Genomic DNA, 21282 nt, shown 5'->3' on the forward strand with positions numbered 1-21282 from the left:
CTTATGATCCTGGTCAGTAGGAATGCCCTCTCTCTGTCCTTTGGAGCTTTCTGGTTACCCCCAGTGTCTATTCTGGGTGCTGGCAGTTGTGAGTTGTGAGACTGTTTCCAATGCTATCTGGAGGGTGGAGATCCCAAAAAGACCTGTTCCATGAAGGAACATTCTTTTTCTCTGACAGCAGGAAAAGGATGGAGAAAAGAGATCTCTTGCGTAATGCCAGTTTTCCCCTGATGCCCCAAGACAGTGATGGCCAGAGGAACCTGGGAGGCTCTGTGGAGCCTAGGGAGGTAATGTGGTGTCTCCCCCGCCTCCCCACCAGGGAGAAGGAGGGTGTCAGGACTGTGGTGACAATGACAGTGGAGGGAGGGCGGTGGAGTGGTGGGAAAGACATCTCTGTCTCCTTGTCTCCTCCGGAAAGAGCAGTGAGAAGAGACTGCAGGGAAGTAGAGGGAAGAAAACTTTTGAAGTGAGCAAGGATTCTAAGAGCAAGTGGGAGAGCAGGGAGGGAGGGACCTGGGGAAGGGGGTGGAGAGTGAAAGAGTAGGAAGAGTGGGAGGAGGGAGGGCGACAGACACAGAGTCAAAAGGGGGTGAGAGAGTAACTGACAGGCTGAGAGCTGAGAAGAGTGGGCAGTGGAGGAGGCGGCTGGGAAGCCTGTGGAAATTCCAGAGAGGAGGACCAAGGAAAAGGTAAGGATAGATTTGCTTTTAAGAGATGAAACTACCAGTTGATGGGAAGGAGCCAGAAGAGAGAGCCTGGAGTTGCAGGCTGGAGAACAACAAAGCTCCTTCTCTGTACCTGGGGGCTTATTCTCTCTATCCCTACTAGTCATTGGGATAGTGAGGTTGGGATATATTGAGGAGGATGGTTGTGAAGCAGCAGAGAAATTACTCACTTGATTTATAAGGAGCTGTAGAAATATGAGTGGAGGGCCCTTGGAGTGGGTCTACCTCTGGAGAGTTGCTGCCCTCCAGGGGCATCTTCCAAGCAGCTCAGCGGTCCATTTCCAAGAAGTTTGGTTAAGATGGAATTGGCCCTTTAAAAACAAAAACCATCAGTGTTTTACTGTGCTTCCTCTAGGCTTGGAATCTTTTTTGAAATGCTTTCTGCAGCATCTACGGGAGTGTTTTGATTTTTCCCCCCTAAGGCATGTTGGGTGGTTTAAAAATATTCCCTGCTTAGTTTCCTGCAGAGTATCATGTCCCTGCTGTGTACTCTGAGCAATCTGGCCGCCACGCACTCTTGGTGTTGGGGGAAGGAGGCTAGTGAAGACCCAGAGTGGAAGTGGAGAGAGATGCCCACTGATGGTCGCCTTTCCTCCTGGGTACAGGGTGAGGTAGATGGCTGCAGGGCACAAAAGTTTCTGTTAGCAACCTGACCTTTCTTGTGAGCCAGTGGCGAAAGAACCCAGATTGGGGGTTGAGATACCTGGGTTATGGTGCCCTGAGTGGCTGTGTGTCCTTGGGCCAGACACTTCCCCTTTCTGGGCCTCAGTTTCCTCATCTAGAAAATGAGGGGTTTGCAGGTGACCCCGGTGGCTCAGTTGGTTGAGCATGCCGCTCTTGATCTCGGCTCAGGTCTTGAAATCAGGGTTGTGAGTTTACTCCAGCGTACAGTCTACTTTAAAAGAAAGAAAAAGAAGAAAAAGAAAAAGAAGGAAGGAAGGAAGAAAGAAAGAAGGAAAGAAAGAAAGAAAGAAAATGAGGGGTTTGAAGTGGAAAGATCCCTCCAGTTCTGTTCAGCAGTAACATTGTACAAGGTTATGATTCCTTAGGCTCAAATATACCTCAAAACCATGAAAAAGGGAAGCTCAACACAAAGATTTCACATCTTTACTGTGCTCTTGTTCACTTTTAACTTGATCCCCCCTCCCAGTATGTCATCATGTGGAGGGATTCCTGGTGTTTCCTCCTCAGCCTCACACAGGGCTCTGGCACACTGGGTCTGACTGGCCAGAGACAAGGAAGGGCAGAGTGAAGAGCACTGGACAGGGAGTCAGGAGACCCAGGTGAAATCTAGCAAAACTGGAGGAGACGAAACCAGTGTGTGGAGGTGTAGTATCCTCATTGGCAATGGCTCACCACTGGGGACACCAGCTGGTATTTATAGGCACCCCAGCCTGACTTTCATAACAGTGGGCCTTCATCTTTTCCGCCCAAGGCCTCCAGAGTTCCGGCTCAGCTCGAGAACCTGATTCATTGCTCCCTAGGGACAGCTCTGAACTTTCCACCTTCCAGCAGGTTCCCCAAGGCAGCAGGGCTGTTTGGAGCTTGCTTCCCTGGCGTCCCTCCACATATTTTCCTTACTCAGCAGCTGCCAAAGAGCAGTCTCCTGATCACGGTGTGCGTAACAGAGAAGAACTGGAGGTGTGTTCCCTGGCTTCCAAACTGGTACCCTCTGGCCATCCCTCCACCCAGGTACATGAAGTTTGTCGAGCCACAGCAGTGACACAATTGTGTTGTCCTGCTTTGCCACAGGCTTAGAACCCCATAGATGTTCTTACTGGGCTCTTGAAAGTGGTTGTTGTTCTTGTCTCCTAGCTGCCTGACTCCTATCCGCGTTCTAATCCTTGCCAAAAGGCTTAGGCCATTAGGACTGGAAGAGGCCCATTAGATCGCCTGTCCATTTCTTTGACTAACAGTAAAAACAAAGTCTAGAAAAGAAAAGTGACGCACGAGGGATGACGCAGTGAGTCAGGTCAGTTTGGTTGGGAGAACACCCTGCTCTGCTCACTCATACCCAGGCCCCTCTGACTTCCATCCTCAGCTGTGTTTTCTGAGCCTCCGTTTCTCCCTAGGCCTCCCTGCTTCTTCCATTTAAGTATCTCTACCACCTTGTTTTCTGGCAGCAACATTTACTTGCTCACCTGCTCCTCATCGTCTCTGCTGGCTGTTGGGGGGTGAGTGCGGTGGAGGGTTCTGGGCTCTGGCTGCCCGCAGGGTTACCACAGTGCAGCCTGGCCTCCTGGGGGCTCCAAAGGTGAGAGATGCCCATTTTTCCAGGAAGGCTTCAAATCTCCCTGCTGACTCCCTTTCTATAGTCAGAAGCTGCGGGTTCTTGGAGAATGATAGCTTGATGCCACTTTGTGATTCAGTTGTTTCTGGATATTAGCAAATCATGGGCAAGAAAAATTCAGTCACCTTCATAAAGAAAGGCACTCAGGAGGTCTCAGAATCAGAGGTATTAAAATAGCACAGAGGGATCTTAGAGTTTAATTCAGGAATTGGGCAGAAGGAAGAGCCTGGGCATCTGGAGTCACATTTGGGTTAGAATTTCAGCTGTGTGACCTGGAGCAAATTATTTAATGTCTCTGAGCCTTGGTTTCTTATCTGCCAAAGAGATTAATAAATGCCTTTCTTGTAAGATTTTATAAAGATTAAATAAAATAATGTAAAATAAAACGAAGGTTTCCCCACTAACCAACATTTGCTTTATGCCACCTCGGTTTTACAAAAGACCTATGTTACAGTACCTGCTTTCACTGGTGGAAATTTCACTTTTATGAAATGGTCATTGCTTCTTCGTTTTATGCCATTTCAGCTTACAAATGGCTTCACAGAACACTCTACTTTTTTGGATAGTGAGGAAACCTGTATTTAAAATGGCTATAGGGGGGATCCCTGGGTGGCTTAGTGGTTTAGCGCTTCCTTCGGCCCAGGGCATGATCCTGGAGACTCGGGATCAAGTCCCACATCCGGCTCCCTGCATGGAGTCATAACAGACACAGACATAAGCTCTGTGTCTCTCATGAATAAATAAATAAAATCTAAAAAAAAAAAAGAAAAAAAGAAATAAAATGGCTATAGGGGCACCTGGGTGGCTCAGTTGGTTAAGTGGCTGCCTTTGGCTCAGGTCATGATCTCAGCGTTTTGAGATCGAGCCCGGAGTTGGGCTGCCTGCTGGGTGGGGAGCCTGCTTCTCCCTTTCCTTCTCCCTGTTTGTGTTTTCTCTCATTCTCCCTTTCTCTCTCAAATAAATAAATAGAAGATTAAAAAAAAAAATAAAATGGCTATAATATATTAAGTGCTCAATGAACAATAGAACAATAGGGTAGAATTCAGGTTGCCTGGTTCTCAGTCCTCAGCCCATTTCTCATTTGATTGTAAAAACTTTCCCACAGTGAAGGCTCACCATGACATGTAATTCTGAGAATGTACTGCTTGGTTTTTATGACCACAGATTTTGTTTTCTGGGACTACTTTTGTTGATCTTTAAGCTGGAGGTGGGGTCAGAAAATATAGCTTTGTCTTTTGGCTTTGCCACTAACTTGCCATATTATCACAATTGGCCAAGTCACAAACTCCCCAGATGTTCTAACTTAGAGCTAAAAGGGCCACTTAGACCTAGCAACCATCCAGCTTGACTGATTTCTTTTACGTGTGAGCAAACTGAGGCTCATGGAGGGGAATGTCTCATCTAGAGTCACACAGAAACAGCTGGGACTCGAAAGAGCCCCTCTTTCAAGGCTCTTGTTCACAGATAACTTCCAGAAAATCTTTTTCTTTTTTTAAGATTTTATTTATTCATGAGAGACAGAGAGAGAGAGGCAGAGATACAGGCAGAGGGAGAAGCAGGCTCCATGCAGGGAGCCTGATGCGGGATTCAAAACCAGAGTCTGGGATCATGCCCTGAACCAAAGAGATTCACTCAACAACTGAGCCGCCCTGGTGTCCCACTTCCAGAAAATCTGGAAAATCCATCCTGGCATCTTCATGATTCAGAACTTCAGGAGAGGCCAGGTGTGGTTAGCGGTTGGGATGGCCCTTCTCCGCAAGTGACCAGTTTCTCTACCAAGAGGAACTGAACCAGCTTCACACCTACTTTCTGGATGTGCCTTTGGACTGCGTGGTGATCAGATTCAAAAGTGCTGCAGCATTTCAGAAGGCAGGAGTTACACGAAGCACACATTTTATAGTATGGACTTGTATGCAGTCTATCTCCAGGCCCAAAGACTTGACTTAGAAAAGTCTGGAACCACTCTGGACCAATGACAAGAATAAGAGGGGCCTGATTTGAGTGGAGACTTGTACCTCCCTTCTTCTCCACTCTTGTCTCCCAGGGTCTGAATGCCTAGTGAAATAACAAATGCACAGTGAAATTAATATCCTCCCCACCTCTCGTGTTTGCCTCACTGACAGTCACCTTCCCCCACCCAGTGTCCGATGAGCATCCTTGTTGTGTCACCCTAACCAGCGTGCTGCACTGCCGAATTCTGCATCAGGTTGGCTAGTTGGATCATACTTGAGAGGAGTCTTTACTGAAAACATTAGAAAATAAGGAACTAACATATTGAGTGTCTACTATGTGTCGGATACTGTTCTGGGCGCTTCCCGTCCACATATTATTTAATCCCCATGAATAAACATTCCCTTTTTTCAGATGAGGAGGAAACTATGAGGCTAAGTGACTTGCCTAAGGACACACAACTGGAGCATGGAAGCAGGGTTTGAATCCCACTATTCCGTAGGAAACAGGGGGCCCACCTCTGATTTTTGTTTCAGTTGTTCTTGTTACAATTTGACATCAATGAAAAAAAAAAACAATTTGACATCAATGGAACACCAGAGTCTGTTGTTTGGTCCGCCAAAAACCCGGCAGTAGACACTGCTGCAGCCAAGAGCACTTAGTGGCTAAAAAAGGAAATAACTTTCTATATGTGAATTCTGGCCAAATGGTGGCAGATGCTGAAGAGTCTGGGAATCCTGACCACTGTGGGCTGAGGGCTTCGATGGAATCATTAATTCTAGGAACAGCATATGCAAGGGATGGCTAGCCAATAAGCCAGGGGCTAAAAGGAAAACCCTGGGCCTCTTAAGGGAGAGTGGGAAAAGCCCTGCCTGGGGAGCTAAGAGACCAAGCAGAACTCAGGTCACAGGTTTGTCACCAGCTGTCCATGCCAGGGCCTCTTTGATTTTCTTCCCCTTTTAGAGACACAGCTTGAAGGTAGGCTTTGGAGTCAGGCACACCAACTGCGAGACACTTATGCAGCATTTGCCACTTGTGTGACTTTCTACAAGTTACTTGACCTTCAAGCCTCAGTTTTCTCAGCTGTGAAATGGGATACTAACTACTTCCCTAGCAGAGTTAATATAAAGGTTAAAAGTATAGTTGTAAATGTGTCACACATGGAAAACACTCAATTTAGTGTTATCTGTTATCACTATTACTTAAGTTCCCTGGACCCTGGTCTTCAGCTTGTATTAAAATAAGGGATTGATTTTGATTAATGTCTAGATTCCTTTCAGCTCCACCATACTATGAATCTATGACAAGAAGGTGGAAATAATAAATAATAATAATAATAATAATAATAATAAAGAAACCTAAGTGTCTCATAAATATAATTTTCATTAATAACTGCATAGGTTTTAATCAACCTCTTAGGAGTAATTAATAAGAACCTCTCAATATTTCATTAAAATCGAGTATTTCCATTTGCCACCACCTCCTACCCACGTCCAGTTAAGTATTTCTTCTCCTAACAATTTAATAAGAAAATTACTTATCCCAGCATAATTCTCCTTCCCCACTTTGCTCCCTTTCACCTCCTTGGCTTTGAAACCATTGTCTGCTAGCAGGGTGTTTCTGAGTGAACCACTCTGTCCTTGCTAGAATAAAATAATGTAATTGGGAGAGGTTAATTATCTGCCATTGGCTGGAGTCAAAGGAAAACAAAAGTGACACTTCATCTTCTCCATCTGTCTCCTCTCATCTCAGTCTCCCTCTCTCCTCTTCAGTGATCAAGGTTCCGGGGTACAAGCCCCCACTGGACTTGACCATAAGGAGAAAAGTTGACCATAAGGCCTAGCTCACTAGTTGTAGCTGTATCACCTACCCAGTTGTTTCCCCTGAGGTTACCCCAAACCTCAGTCAGGAGAAGAGTGGAAATTCTAAATGTGAGAATTACCCCCCAAGCACTTACAAATCAACTCCATCAGTCACCTGCAGCACTCACCTTCTGTCAAAGTGGCCAGCCTCTGGTAAGGTTTTTTTAAAAAAAGGAACTTTAGGTTATTTAGATAGAATCTAGCACAGTTGTTAAGGCAGGGGTATTGCTGTCAGACAAGATCAGAGCTGGGTTTGGTCTCCAACTCCACCACTTAGCAGCAAGTCCCCCTCAAGTGATGTTGCTTAATCAACCTCTCTGAGCCCGTATAAAGGGGACAATCAAATGAGAAAAAATATATCAAGAAACTCATAGAATGTCTGGCAAACAAAGAGGTCTCAATAGTTTAATTTTATTATTATCATTATCACCGAGATTCGTTTCTTGTTATGTAACTTAAGATAAACTGGGAAATGGAGCTGAGAATCTCCAAGGATAATCAAAATTGCTGAAGTAGCTGAAGATCAAGACCTCTTTCTTCTGCAATCTTCCCTATTTCTCTCCATTTTAGTGAGAAACTATTGGGGGGAGGGGAAATCAGAAAGATGTATATTAATGAATAAGTTACAAAGGAATTCTGAGATGATGTTATATTTGGTGCTTTACTTTATAAAGCCACCTTTGATGTCTGGCATAGCACTGGAGCTCAATAAATACTTTCTGAACTGGGTTGCATTCACGTGATATTCTGTCCAAGGATCTTTTAAGTGAGGCCCTTTGGGTCCTTTTACAACAGAATTCTCTTACTTGGGAAGCAAGTCAACCCTGCTCTGTACCACATTCCATTGTGTCAGGAGTGGAATTCTAACATGGGCCCAGAGTGCTGTTATTATTATTGTAAATAACAACCTTTATTGAGAACCAGAGATCTGTTAGATAATGTACAGAACATGTGTCATTGTCCAGAATTAGACTCAGACTCTGTGGAGTGGTCTTATAATCTAATTTTGACAAACTTGGGTGAGCTCCCCAGTGATCTGTGGGGAGGAGGTAGGGAAGAAATAGTCCATGGTGAGCAGATGTGTCTCTGTTCTAGATACACCCAGTCCTGCTTGGCTGAGCTGAGGGCTCTGTTTCGGGCAGAAGGAAGGCTCAGTGACTTCTGTCTCTCCAGTGTTCTAGTCACGATAGTCATTGTTCAGGTCCCAAAGGTCACATTCTAGGGAGCCCATCTACTGACATTAGATGTTTTGAGTGAGCTGAATGTTGTAATTCGTTTACTGTTGTTGATTTTTAAAATTCGTTTTACTGTTGTTGACTGTTGCACGAGTCAGCCTACCAGGTGCAAGGCACAGTATTAAGCACTAAGGGGGAAAGGGGGGTCCAGGGACTTAGGGGAAGGCTACAATGATGAACAAATATGGGCCTTGTCTTCAAGGAGCTTAGGGTAGACTTAGAGAGATAATACACAGTCAGTAGAGCAAATAATTCTCATTATGTGTATGAAACCCTAATGGTTTTACAGTTCAGTCCAAGGCCCAGCTGCTGACCTGGGGTGGGGGTGGGAGGCAAAGAAATTATAAAAAGTGCTATGTGTGGCTCCAGAGGATAGAATAGAAGGAAGAGAATTTTCAAGGCATCCCTCTGGTAGCTTCTTGCCCACTTGCAATATGCTTTCTTGAGCCGGAGAGACAGGGTGCTGTTTTAGGAGTGTACTGGGTGGCACCTGTCAGCCTACCTAGTGTAGGCTGCAGCTACTACTAAAGGGCTGCCACCAGCAGGGTGATTATTGACTGGGCCATGCCTTATGTCCCCACCCCATTTGAGGGCTGTGTACCATAAGGGTCTGCCCACAGGAACAAGTCATGTACTGAACATGGTTTATCGTAGGGGTTGAGAAATACTCTAAATTCCTAGGCATGGCCTCCAAAGCCCTCCATCCTACTTTGCAGACTACTTCCCTGTTTTGCTCATTGTCCTCTAAAACCATGCTGGTTTTCACTTTGTGGATTTATTTATGTGGTTGCCTTTTTCTGGAATGCCCCCATCTCTCCTGCACCTCCCTCTACAAACTTTACCTCTACCTAACTCCTACTCAGGGATTGCCTCTTCAGGAAAGCCCAATATATTTGCAAGTTTGGTTGTGTTTGTATCCCTCACTGGACACTGAATTCCTTCAACATAGAGTGTTACTGATCTTTGGGTCCCTAACTTCTAGCAAATAAGTGGACACTCAGTAAGTGTTTGTGAAGGTGAACTGAATTGTACTTTCCCATAACCCCCTCAGCGCCCTGCCCAATGATGGTCATATCAAGGGAGCATCATAAATATTTGCTTCATTGCTTAAAAGCTGACCCCCAGGTCTTATCATTAAATGGCAGTCATGTCTCAACGCACTTCCCTAGGGGACAAAGGAGTTCTTGAAGTTCTGAAGTGGGGAGACATAAGAATTGATGGACTCCACCCTCAGAGGAAGGATGGAGGGACACTTTCTGGTGTGCATCAGACTTGATCAGAAACTCTGGAGTGGTCTAATTTCTACCTCCATTCATCATCATTTCTTTGAGCAAATCTCTTACCTTCGTAGATGTCTCCTCTGCAAAAACAGAGGCAATAACCATCACCCCACAAAGTGGTTATGAGGATTCCTCCATTTAACGATAAAAATTGAGTGTCTCTATGTTCTATTTGGTCACGAACAAAACAAATATGTTCGTCTTGAAGTCAACAAGAGAAGGGAGGAGAAGCACATCTTGAACTGTATACAGTTTTATTTATTATTTTTTTTAGATAGGGAGAGAGGGGGAGAGAGAGAGAGAGAGAGAGAGAGAGAGAGAGAGAGAGAGAGAGAGGTGGGGAGGGGCAAAGGGAGAGGGAGAGAATCTTAAGCAAGCTCCACACCAAGCACAGAGCTCAACACAGGGCTCCATCCCACAACCCTGAGATCACAACCTGAGCTGAAATCAAGAGTTGGACACTTAACTCACTGATTCACCCAGATGCCCTGTAAGGTTTTCTTTTTCTTTTTTTTAATTGCTAGACTTAAGAAGAACGATTTGATCCTCCCTAGGATCACTTTGCAATCTTACTGCTAGATCAAACATTTTTTCAGTCATTAACAGAGCATTTATTATGAACCTAATGTGAGAACCTAATGCAATAAAAATACAAAGTAGAATACAGGGCTTTTGACTTTAAGAAGTCAATTACTTATTTGAAGGGAAAAGCTGTTAAATCCTTGAGGGCAGGAATCATGCCTGATTTTATTAATTTAATAGATATCATTGAATAATGCCTAATATGTGCCAGGTCTGATACCTCTTAGGTATTATTTTCAGTACCCAGAACAGTGGTAGGTACATAGCAGGGACTTAATAAAGTACTTGTGGATTGGCTGATAGAAAATTTTGGAAAATTGGTGTAAGGCCACGTATAAGTGAGAAGGTATCCTACATCCTGAATGGTAATTTGGAGTGTTTATTATTTAGGAGACCAAAATAGGTTGAGATCAATTTGAGAAAAGACGTCTCCATTTCAACCTAGATCTGGGGGGTCAGAGGAGGAGGTCCTAGCTATGAGTTTATGTTAACCTCTAAGTTGGTTTTCATTGAAAACTTTGGCTGTGTAGGGAGGCAACGATGCTAACACTGGATTGGGAAGATAGGTACCTGAATTTTATTTGTAGTCATATAATACACAAAGTAAGGGAATAAAATGATCCATGCTCATTATGCACAAAAGTCTTCCTTTGGACCTTTCCCTCTTGTCTAAGCACCATGTCACTATTACCAAATGAGTTCCCTGGTGACTCTCCCAAGTGTTTGTTTTGTCCCAGGATATGACACATTGACAGTAGATGCTGGAGATTTTGGAGTGAAGAAACTACAGAGTGGGGATATTCTCATCTGGGTTCTAGGGACCATTTCTTTTGCCTTGGGGTTTCAGAACAGAACTTGTATCAGTTGCAAAGCGCTGTAGAATTCAATTACCCTGGGCTCCTTAGAGGGCCCTGACCTAATGAGGCCCCCCAGCCCCTAAGTCAGAGTCAACCTCTTGCCATGTGTTCCCATAGCACCATATACTTCCTTAATGTTAACACACATGATGCTTTTTTGCAATGTGTTTGATCTCTCCCCTTCATTAAGGGATTTAAAGGCAGTTTAGTTCAGTAAAGTCAGGGACTCTTTGTCTTTTTAACTGCTGTGTCTTCAGTGCCTTATATGACACCTGGTAACCACTCCTATTAAATGGATGAATGAAAGAGAGAAGGACTCTATAGACAGAGGGAGAATGAGGAGCTAAGACAAAAAAGTGAGATGGTGTGGGCCATATACACATGTATGGGGAGTCATGTAGCCTAAGTGTGGGGTATGTGACTGGAGAAGGAATAAGATAGGATGAAGCTGTGCTGTGGAGGATCTCAAGTACAAGTTAAAGAGTCTGAACTTTATAAGCAGTAGGAAGCCAGTGAAGATCACAGCTAAAGCAGTGAGGTATATTATTACCATTGTATTTAATAGAATTTATTCATGGCATGGGCAGCTTCCTTTGCCCCTCCTAACACACTTCCTGCCAAGAAACAGATAATAATCTACAAAGCATTTTATACGCTCTACACCCAGTAAACTCAATGGGTATTTAATCTACATATTTCTTTGGCTGAGGTTGTAGGGGCCTCAAAGAGATGCAGTGTAGCTGGGAAACTGACTTTCATATTATAAACTGAGCAGCTGGTACATGGTAGCAATGGTAAGTTTCTCTGACCTCACCTGGGTCAACCAGGAAGTCACAAATGGGAGGTCCTGCACACTATTTCCTGCCACCAGGGCACACGGTTGGGGGGGTCTACCCCCCAACCCTGTCAGCTAGTCTCTCGTTCCCTCCCCATGAGGCAGCCTATCTGATATAACCGTCTTTCTCCTCTTCCACAAGGTTCCTTTCTGGTACCTTTCTGAGTGTCTCTATGTCTTTAGATAGGGAGAGAGGGAGAGAGAGAGAGAGAGAGAGAGAGAGGTGGGGAGTCTCTCGTTCCCTCCCCATGAGGCAGCCTATCTGATATAACCGTCTTTCTCCTCTTCCACAAGGTTCCTTTCTGGTACCTTTCTTCCAGGTGGGATTTCTTGCACCACAAGTGAGGGGGTCAGCAGTCAAGCCTCTTGGCAGACTAGACCAGAGTGTCACATTCTTTGCCTGGCCCTATTTTTAGACCTCCCAGGGGACTTGCAAGGAATGAGTGGCAGAGCCAGAAGATCAAGGGAAAAGTCTGCAGGGATTGAGGACAGTTTGGAAAACTTGCCCCAAATTTTGGAAGAATATGACATTTGTTTCTCTTTTTTTCCTTTTTGTTTCTTTTTTACTTCCATTTCTGTTTCCCTTTCACTTTCTCCCTTCTGGTCTTCCCCGTGTTTCTCTCTTCCTTGTAATGCACTTCTCTCTACTTTCTCTTTCTTCCTCCTCCATTCTTGTCCTCCCCAAACACTTTCTTTGCTAGTAAAGCCTGCCTTTTATTCTTTAGTTCTTATATCCTGAGCACTGTGCCAAGTGCTTTTTATACATCACCTCGTAACACTTGATGAGCTAAATAAGAGTATCCTTACTTTGCAGTTAGGGAAACTGAGATACAGATCCAGTAACTTCTCCAAGCTCAGAGATATTACCAGGGATTTGAACTCCCCTTAGCTACCCCCAAACTATCTTCTCCTAACCACTACCTGGTCTTTCTTTTTCCATTCCCAGCTTCTGCTTGTCTTTTCCTTCTTTTTGCTCCTGCTCTTCCCTTCTCTCCCTCTGCTTCCCTTCTCTCCCTCCTCTTCTTCCCCTCCCCTCTCTCAGACACTCAGCACATCCTGGTCCCTGCACATATGTGGATGACCCTGAAGATGCTGAACACTATGCACGTGCCTAGAAGAGATGACAGATGGTTCGAACTCTTATCTAATCAGCCATTTTCCCTTTGAGCAAACACCACAATTTTCCACATTTGGCGGAAGGGAGGGGGACCCTTCACCACTTAAGGGAAAGGGCAGATGTCTGATCACAAACCAGAGGAAAGGCCTCACCACCTGTTGGGTCTTTGATATGGAGGATAACAGAGATAAATCCCTTTCCACTCATGTGTGGACTCTCAGGGTTGGGAAGCTGGGGCAGGGAAAAGACAGCGCCAGGAGGCTGGTCTCTGTCAAGGTTTCAACTCAGGAATCAAGGATGCCTGCACGGAGAAATATGGCACCCTACCCTGTCCTTCCTCATTTGCCTAAAGAATGTTCAGATAGGAATCAGGGGCACATTGGCAGCAAAGATGTAAAGGCCAAAGCTTGAACTTGATAATATCTAAGATCCCATTAGATTCTGAGGTTTTATGATTGCAAGAGGGAAATATTTATGTTCAGTTCTTTCCTTTTTACTTTCTTTTCTTTCTTTCTTTCTTTCTTTCTTTCTTTCTTTCTTTCTTTCTTTTTCTTTCTTTCTTTCTTTCTTCTTTCTTTTCTTTCTTTCCTTTCTTTCCTTTCTTTCTGTCATTCTGTTGGTTAGAGGCTTAAGCCATAAGGACACTTATTGCTCATTAAGTAAGAATTCTGGAGGTAGGAGATTCAAGAGTTGATTCAGAGGCCTTAGGACATTGGCATTGGTTGGCATTTCTGAGAACAGCCTGGGACATCTTGGCTCACATAGCTCTGTCCATGGGCAGGAAGTAGTGGGGGTGGTGGGGTGTGTGTGGGAGGGGACCTCCAGTGAGGAACCTTCCATTTATCCAGGAATGGAAAAATAGTTTCTAGAGTACTCCCTTTACGTCAAACTCCTGCCATACTTGACCAGATCTAACTGCAGTGTAGAAAGTGAAATCTGGCCTTTTCATCTTGCTGATGGGATGCAGGCAAGGATTAGGGAACTGATTTGTCACACCAGAGTGTGCCACCCTTCATTCACTCAACTAAGATTTACTAAGCACCCACTCCACAGGTCAGGCTCTGGGCCAGGTGATGATGATGAAACAGAGGAAAAGGCAATCTCTGTTCTCAAGGAGCCCCTACTGGAAGAACACAGATGGACAGAGGGCCACAAAACAAGAAGGCAAGTGCTAGGAGGGAACTGAGGGTCCCTAGGGCACCACAGGGACAAGCTGACAAGGTTGAGCTTGAAGGAGCAGGGAGCACTGGAGGGAGCCATAACTGGGTTAAATTCTGAGGGGTAAGAGGGCATGTAGGAGGGCTTCGAAGAGAGCACCTGGGAATCTTCCAGGATGTGGCATGGTGGGGGGAAGAAAAGGAACTAATGAGGACAGACAGGAAATGAGGCTAAAGAAGCAGGAAACAGCCTGCTGAGAGAAGGTTCTGTATGGGACATAATGGCATTTATTCTGGATGAGCAGGTCTGTGCACGGGGATCTTCTGCAGAAGGACAAGGCAAGTCATACACCAGGAATGGCTGCATTGCACTGAGATGTTGGAGATGGGCATTGCCAGCTGCCTACCAGCTGGAGAAATCTGAGCACTCATCTGCAGCACCCAGAGCTGGTGTGACCCAACACGGTTTTGTTCGCCACCTCCCAATATAGCTCAGGATGGTTCTGAAGGTTAGAAGATGCCTTCTGAGAGGCCAAACTTGCTAACTCTACCCTCACTTCCTCCTCTTCACCTAGTTCTGCCTTCTGGACCAAAATAATTCTTTTTCACCTCAGCCATTCAAACATAGGAATATTTGAGTTATGATTCAGTACCCATGTACTGCATCTCATTTTACCCTCAAAACTCTGATGCAGCTGTTTCCCATCCCCATTTTACAGGCAAGGATGCAGACTCAGTGAGACACACAGCCAGACTCATGAGGGCAGAGAGCAGTCCTATGTGCTTCCCACCTTACCAGTGTTTCTTCAGACTTGGTCTTTGTACTGCCTGCCTCACAGTAACCTCAGCAGCTTGGGGCAGATCCTGGTTCCAGGGGCATCCCCAGATCTCCCAAAGTAGACTCTCTGGAGGTAGCAGCATAGAACCCACACTAACATGCTCTTCAGTTGATTTCTAGATCCATTCAAATGTGGGAATCACACTCTAATCTTGCTAACATGACAATTTCTAATATATTTCCTTTTACTTTTGCTGGTTTGAAAACAAGAGAGTTTTTTAGGTGAATTTGACTCATGAGCTGCACTTTCTTAAAGAATGGATCAGTGGAATCCTAGAGCATGATTGGACCTCCAGATTTTGCAGAAGCATCCCTCTCCTCTTCTCTCTTTCTTTCTGTCCCCTTTACAGAAGTCCCGGTGGCCGTCTGCTGCTGAGCCAAGATGGGTGACTGGAGCTTCCTGGGAGAGTTCCTGGAGGAAGTACACAAGCACTCCACAGTGATAGGCAAGGTCTGGCTCACTGTCCTTTTCATATTCCGCATGCTGGTGCTGGGCACAGCTGCCGAGTCATCCTGGGGGGATGAGCAGGCAGATTTCCAGTGTGATACCATGCAGCCTGGCTGTGGGAATGTCTGCTATGACCAAGCCTTCCCCATCTCTCACATCCGCTACTGGGTGCTGCAGATCATCTTCGTGTCCACACCATCTTTGGTGTACATGGGCCACGCCATGCACACGGTGCGCATGCAGGAGAAGCGGAAGCTGCGGGAGGCTGAGAGGGCCAAAGAGGCCCGGGGCGCTGGCTCTTACGAGTACCCAGTGGCAGAGAAGGCAGAGCTGTCCTGCTGGGAAGAAGTGAATGGAAGGATTGTCCTCCAGGGCACTCTGCTCAACACCTATGTCTGCAGTATCCTGATCCGCACTACCATGGAGGTGGCCTTCATTGTGGGCCAGTACCTTCTCTATGGGATCTTCCTGGACACACTGCATGTCTGCCGCAGGAGTCCCTGCCCCCACCCCGTCAACTGTTATGTATCCCGGCCCACAGAGAAGAATGTCTTCATTGTCTTTATGCTGGCTGTGGCTGCACTATCCCTCTTCCTCAGCCTGGCTGAACTCTACCACCTGGGCTGGAAGAAGCTCAGACAGCGCTTTGTCAAGTCTGGGCAGGGCATGGCTGAGTGTCAGCTTCCTGGACCCTCGGCTGGCATAGTCCAGAACTGCACACCACCCCCTGACTTCAATCAGTGTCTGGATAATGGCCCTGGGGGGAAATTCTTCAATCCCTTCAGTAACAAGATGGCTTCCCAGCAGAACACAGACAATCTGGCCACTGAGCAGGTGCAAGGCCAGGAGCCAATTCCTGGGGAGGGTTTCATTCATATCCGTTATGCCCAGAAGCCTGAGGTACCTAATGGAGCCTCCCCAGGTCACCGCCTTCCCCATGGCTATCAGAGCGACAAGCGCCGTCTCAGCAAGGCCAGCAGCAAGGCCAGGTCAGATGATCTATCAGTGTGACCCTCCAATGTGGGGGAACCAGGACCAGGTGGGAACAAAGGAAGCTCAGAGAGGGAAGATGTATCCCTACTGACCCCATCTCTCATTCTCATACTTGCTCTGTTCCTTTGGGGCTTCAAGTCCCAATGGCATTGCTCATTTATTCCAGAAGGTAGGACCAGGGCTCTGTGAGTGCAGGCAGAAACATGGCTTCCCTCTCAGGCTGCTGTCCCTTCCCATCCTCTACTCAGTGTATGTAGAAGGCTTTTGGGTTCTTTAGTCAACTGGGTAGAGGAAGAAAAGGGAACAGTGGTAAATCTGGCCTGGGAGGGATAGCCAGAAGGATAGAATGGCTCTCTACATACCAGCCACCACATACCAGATGGATCTCCAAGTCTCTACAGCTTCCTTGACCTGATCACCCTTCTTCTTGCAAGTAATAGCCCAAAGTTCCCAGCCAATAAAGAGCATCGATCAAGGACCTTACAGTAGATGTGCTCTTGAATCTGTTGTCTCAATGGGTTAAATCCTGAGTGACGGTGAGGTGGCCTTGGGCTGTCCTTGGCTGCCTTCCCTCTACCCAGTCTTACTTACAAAGACATCCTTGGAACTTGACCAGCAGCCTCAACTTTACAAGTGCTTTGGTATGTACCTCTGGCAAATGTCCCATCTTGGTGATGCTGCAGCCTTTACTTCTGCCAGGGTGACAACTAGCCCATGGGGGTGCAAGCTCCCCCAGAGAGTGACTGTATACACAGGCTCCACTGGAATCCTTGCCACCACCTGTCATCCTGGGGCTCTTTTACAGCTCAACCTGATGATAGAAACCATCCCATCCCTTTCTCCCTTGGCTGTTCACCCAGTGCTCCCCGAAAGACCTTATTGACCAGAGTGCCCAAGAAGCCATCGTCCTTTCTCAGATCCTGACCAGATCACCAGTCACGAAGGCCATTGGAATTTCCCCAGGTCTTATTAAAACAAAGAGGGCATTGTGCTTCTCAGATTCCCTTTGGGAAAAAAATAATTCTGCTGTGAAGATAAAAATAAAAAAAAAGAGAAAATACTGGAAAACCGTTTTTCCCTCCTATTTATTTCCCTTTTTGACTGCCAACTTAGAGTGCCAAGAGGAGGTGTGATGACAGCTATGGAGACCCCAAATCTCTCTCTCCCTGGAGAGTTTAGCAGGGGCATGGAAGCAGTAAGGGAGTCTCCAGCTCTCTTAGCAGGGGCCTCATTTAAGAGCACAGAGATTCCTATGCTTCCCTGGTACTCCTAATGAGACTGCTGGAAAGCAGTGGTGACTGCAGACTGTGGAAAAGCCCTGCCTTCCCAGGGACTGGCCTGCTTTCTTTGTTCAGTCCATCCATAATGGGGTGGTTGCCATTTTGGATGAAAGTAAAGGATGCTTAGAATTGGATACTGAGATTTAAAGGGAGATGATTACTTTTTAAAATGCATGCATGTGTGTGTGTGTGTGTGTACACTGATAGAGTGGGTGAAGGTGAAGGGAGTCTGAAATAAGGAAAGGAAACCTTGGATGAACTTGTGTCTTTCTGCCCTCACCTCCAGAAGCTGGTGGAGAGGCTGAGCCTCACTACTGCCAGTGGCATTGGCCTACACAGATGAGAGGAGAGGACAGAGGAGAGTGAAAGCTCAGGAGGCTCAGCCTCTGCCCCCCTTGCCCATCTCTAGGCCCCTCTGCTGATGTTTGGCTGCTATTGGTAGGTGGAGAGAAGGATGAGGGTAGAGAAGTAGAGGGGACTAACCCAAATGCCATTTAGGGAAGAATGACTGGTCATCAGAGGCCCCTGGAGAGGACATCTTTTTATCTATTGTCTGACATTGGCATTAAGACTGTCTCCAAAACGAAACAAAACAAAACAAAACAAAACAAAACAAAACAAAGACTCTCCTTCCATCTCTGAAATGAGTTTTGTGAAATGAATGTTCTTAGATTAGAAATCCTGTGAGATCAGTCCTTGGTGATGGGACTTTCAGGAATGAAACAGGAAATAATATGTGTAGTTTGTCTTAATAAAATTTGGCCCTGTACCTATTTCTCTTTTGTGTCCCTTCCATGCCATGACCTTGAAAAAAAATGGCAGGGCACCTGGTGGCTCAGCGGTTGAGCCTATGTCTCAGGGTGTGATCCCGGAACCCCGGGAATGAGTCCCACATTGGACTCCCTGTGGGGAGCCTGCTTCTCCCTCTGCCTGTGTGTCTGCCTCTCTCTGTGTCTCTCATGAATAGATAAATAAAATCTTTTAAACAAAAGAAAGAAAGAAAGAAAGAAAGAAAGAAAGAAAGAAAGAAAGAAAGAAGAAAGAAAGAAAGAAAGAAAGATGACAGACTTTGTGGGGTAGGGAAGCACTCAGACTCGGCCCCTCAATCAGTAATGCAAACAGCCTTGGTATTAGACATGCAAGGGTTAACAACTCCCAGCTGCTAATTTACAGCTGGATTCCAGCAAGCTACTTAATCTCTGAACTCTGCTTTTCTCATTTGTATATTGAGCCTCAGAATATGTATGTTGTTGGGTTGGTTTTTTTTTTTTAAATATTTTATTTATTTATTCATGACAGACACACAGAGAGAGAGAGGCAGAGACACAGGCAGAGGGAGAAGCAGGCTCCCTGCAGGGAGCCTGACGTGGGACTTGATCACACCCCCGGCTGAAGGTGGCGCTAAACCGCTGGGCCAAGGGGGCTGCCCATTGTTGGGTTGTTAAATGAGAAACTGTGAAGAGTTCATTAGAGTGCCTGTCACTAAATGTCACTGAATGTCATTAAATGTCACTAAAGGGTAATCACTGACATTGTTGTCATCATTATCTTTATTATGTTCATTATTATGTTGAATACATTGTATTTGAAAACCTGGAATGTCTATAGATGATTCCACAACTTCCCCTTATGGAATTCACATCTACCTGGTCAGATTAACTCAGGTCAAATCAACTCAGATTAAGGCAGAGGAAACAATTGGAATAGAATTAAATGAGAATTCATTTATTATCCATTCTAAGAACCACAGGTTCCAGGAAATGAAACGTATGACAAAACCACATGGAAGACAACACCTGACCTGGGCCTTAAGAGGCTGGAGTTTTAGACAAGGGAAGACCTCAAGGATGACTCTGTCAACTGGGTCTTGGTGTTCCTATTTTACAGACATGGAAACTGAGACCCAAGAAATTTCCATGACAGTGGTAGCTTCTCATTGGCCTCTCCAATTGAGAGCACATCTTTTTGGAAGGGGAGAAATTATTCCTGCTCCAAAGGGTCAAGGGACCACCGAGCCCTTGAGCAACACATGGGTGCTGTTTCCTAGAGAAAGAAACAGAGGGTGGGGAACACGTGCAGAATTCTATTATCTTAACTACCAATCAATGTTGTTCATCAGGGCAAGAAAGCTCTTTTAAAGTGGCTTGCAAGGAGATCATAGAACACCTCTTATGACAGCAGACTTGAGACTCGGGGTGTACCTGGCATCTGTTCAAGGGCAAGGTGTTCAGCCCAGAGGTGCCTGAGTCGTTTAAGTGGAAAAAGCATCCGAGATCCATTTTTTCTCCTAGGAAAGAAGCAGTGCATCTCATGGTTTTATAAACATAGCTATTAACACTTAACAATTTGTATTACACCCAGACAGCAAAAGCTAAGGGACTTATTTTACAGTGAGTATGATTACAACCTCATGTATCTGCTCTCATTTTCTCTTCCTCTTCCCTTTAAAAGTTCACCACTGAAGAGGGTTAGCTGTGTGGTAATATGGTGAGCACACTCTGGGTTGTAGGCCCCTGCAGTCCCCTTTCCTAATTTCTTCCCTCCAGTGCCAGATAAGATCAGAATTTCTACCACTAGTGTTTCATTACTGTGGTTAAAGTATCTCAGTGCTTAAATGCTAATAACACTCTTATGAAGAATCATAGTATGAATGAATTTCAGATTTCTTCTTAATAGCAAATTTACCCAGCAGGCAGAAAAACAGAAGAATGAGGGCACTGGGCACCTCGCAAGTCTCATAAAGGATTGCTTTCACGATATGCAGATGAAGAAAACAGTGAGTTTGGAGGGGGTGCTGAAAATAAGCTTCCCACTTCCCAATCCTCCTGTGGATACCAGAAGTCCCTGTGGTGGGTCCAAGGATTGAACAATGAGAGGAATTTACAAATGATAGATATGTAAATAGAATAGGAGGAATAGTTCTTCCTCTCCTTACTTACTTGATGGTCATCAGAAATGAGTAGGATCTATAGTTTTTTTATTGTTCTTTCAGTTGGAAAAGAGAAAAATTTCACTCAATAAACATCTATTGAGCACCCACTTTCGACTGGGCACTATGTCAGTTTTCAGGAATGCAATTTGATAAAACATATGATTCCCCTCTTTTGGAGCTTACAGTCTAATAGGAAAAACACCCTAACACAAGTAAATAAAGAAAATAATTACAAATTGTGATAAGTGCGGAGAAGGAAACAGATAAGATGCTAACAAAGGTGGAGGAGGGACATTCCTCAGAAAGGATGGGCATTAAGGAAGTATCAATGAGGCTGAGTGAGATCTGACAGCTGAGAAGATGCCAACCAATTATGACTAGAACAACCCAGAGGAGAACCCAAGTTTCTTCCAGAAAACCCCAGAATACAAGTGACCTGACTTCAGTTTGATCCAACAATCTTGAAAAACAAAGAATTCAAGCAGCACTTAAAACAACACCACTTGGCACCAACTGTTATAAAGCACACATACTATTTCAGTAAAAGTCTCTTTACTCAAAGAAAAGAAGGGAGTTCTTAATTAAAACAACTAAATATCATATGTCAACTTTCTAAAAAGCGCTATTTGACGTTGCAACTATTATTTCCACCATAATTGATTCTTGTAACATGCGTGGGGCCTTCTAAATTGGGCCCATTGCCTAGAGTCCAGGCTGGTAGGCAGAAGACTGAATAGAGGGGGCTGGGAAAGAACCAGCAGGGGTGTGGTCTGGAGGAGTCCTGGCATCAGAAGGAGTCAAATCAATGAGACATCAAGTGCACAGAGGTAGGGTCAGTGAGGAAGTTTGAAGAGCACAAGCAGCACAGAAGCCAGACCACAGAAGTTGTGCAAGACTCCAG

The 21282-nt window shown here is 45.3% G+C and overlaps 1 protein-coding gene across 1 annotated transcript; it reads left to right on the plus strand.

The window, feature by feature from the left end:
• The first annotated feature begins 252 nt into the window (after window positions 1-252).
• GJA5 (gap junction protein alpha 5) lies at window positions 253-18218 on the plus strand. The gene is made up of 2 exons (XM_025983095.2): window positions 253-689; window positions 15079-18218. Exon 2 carries the CDS (start codon window positions 15111-15113, stop codon window positions 16185-16187), a length of 1077 nt encoding a protein of 358 aa, XP_025838880.1. The 5' UTR covers window positions 253-689; window positions 15079-15110; the 3' UTR covers window positions 16188-18218.
• Window positions 18219-21282: the final 3064 nt, after the last annotated feature.

The sequence above is a fragment of the Vulpes vulpes genome, chromosome 8, assembly GCF_048418805.1.
Source record: "Vulpes vulpes isolate BD-2025 chromosome 8, VulVul3, whole genome shotgun sequence".
Classification (NCBI taxonomy): Eukaryota; Metazoa; Chordata; class Mammalia; order Carnivora; family Canidae; genus Vulpes; species Vulpes vulpes.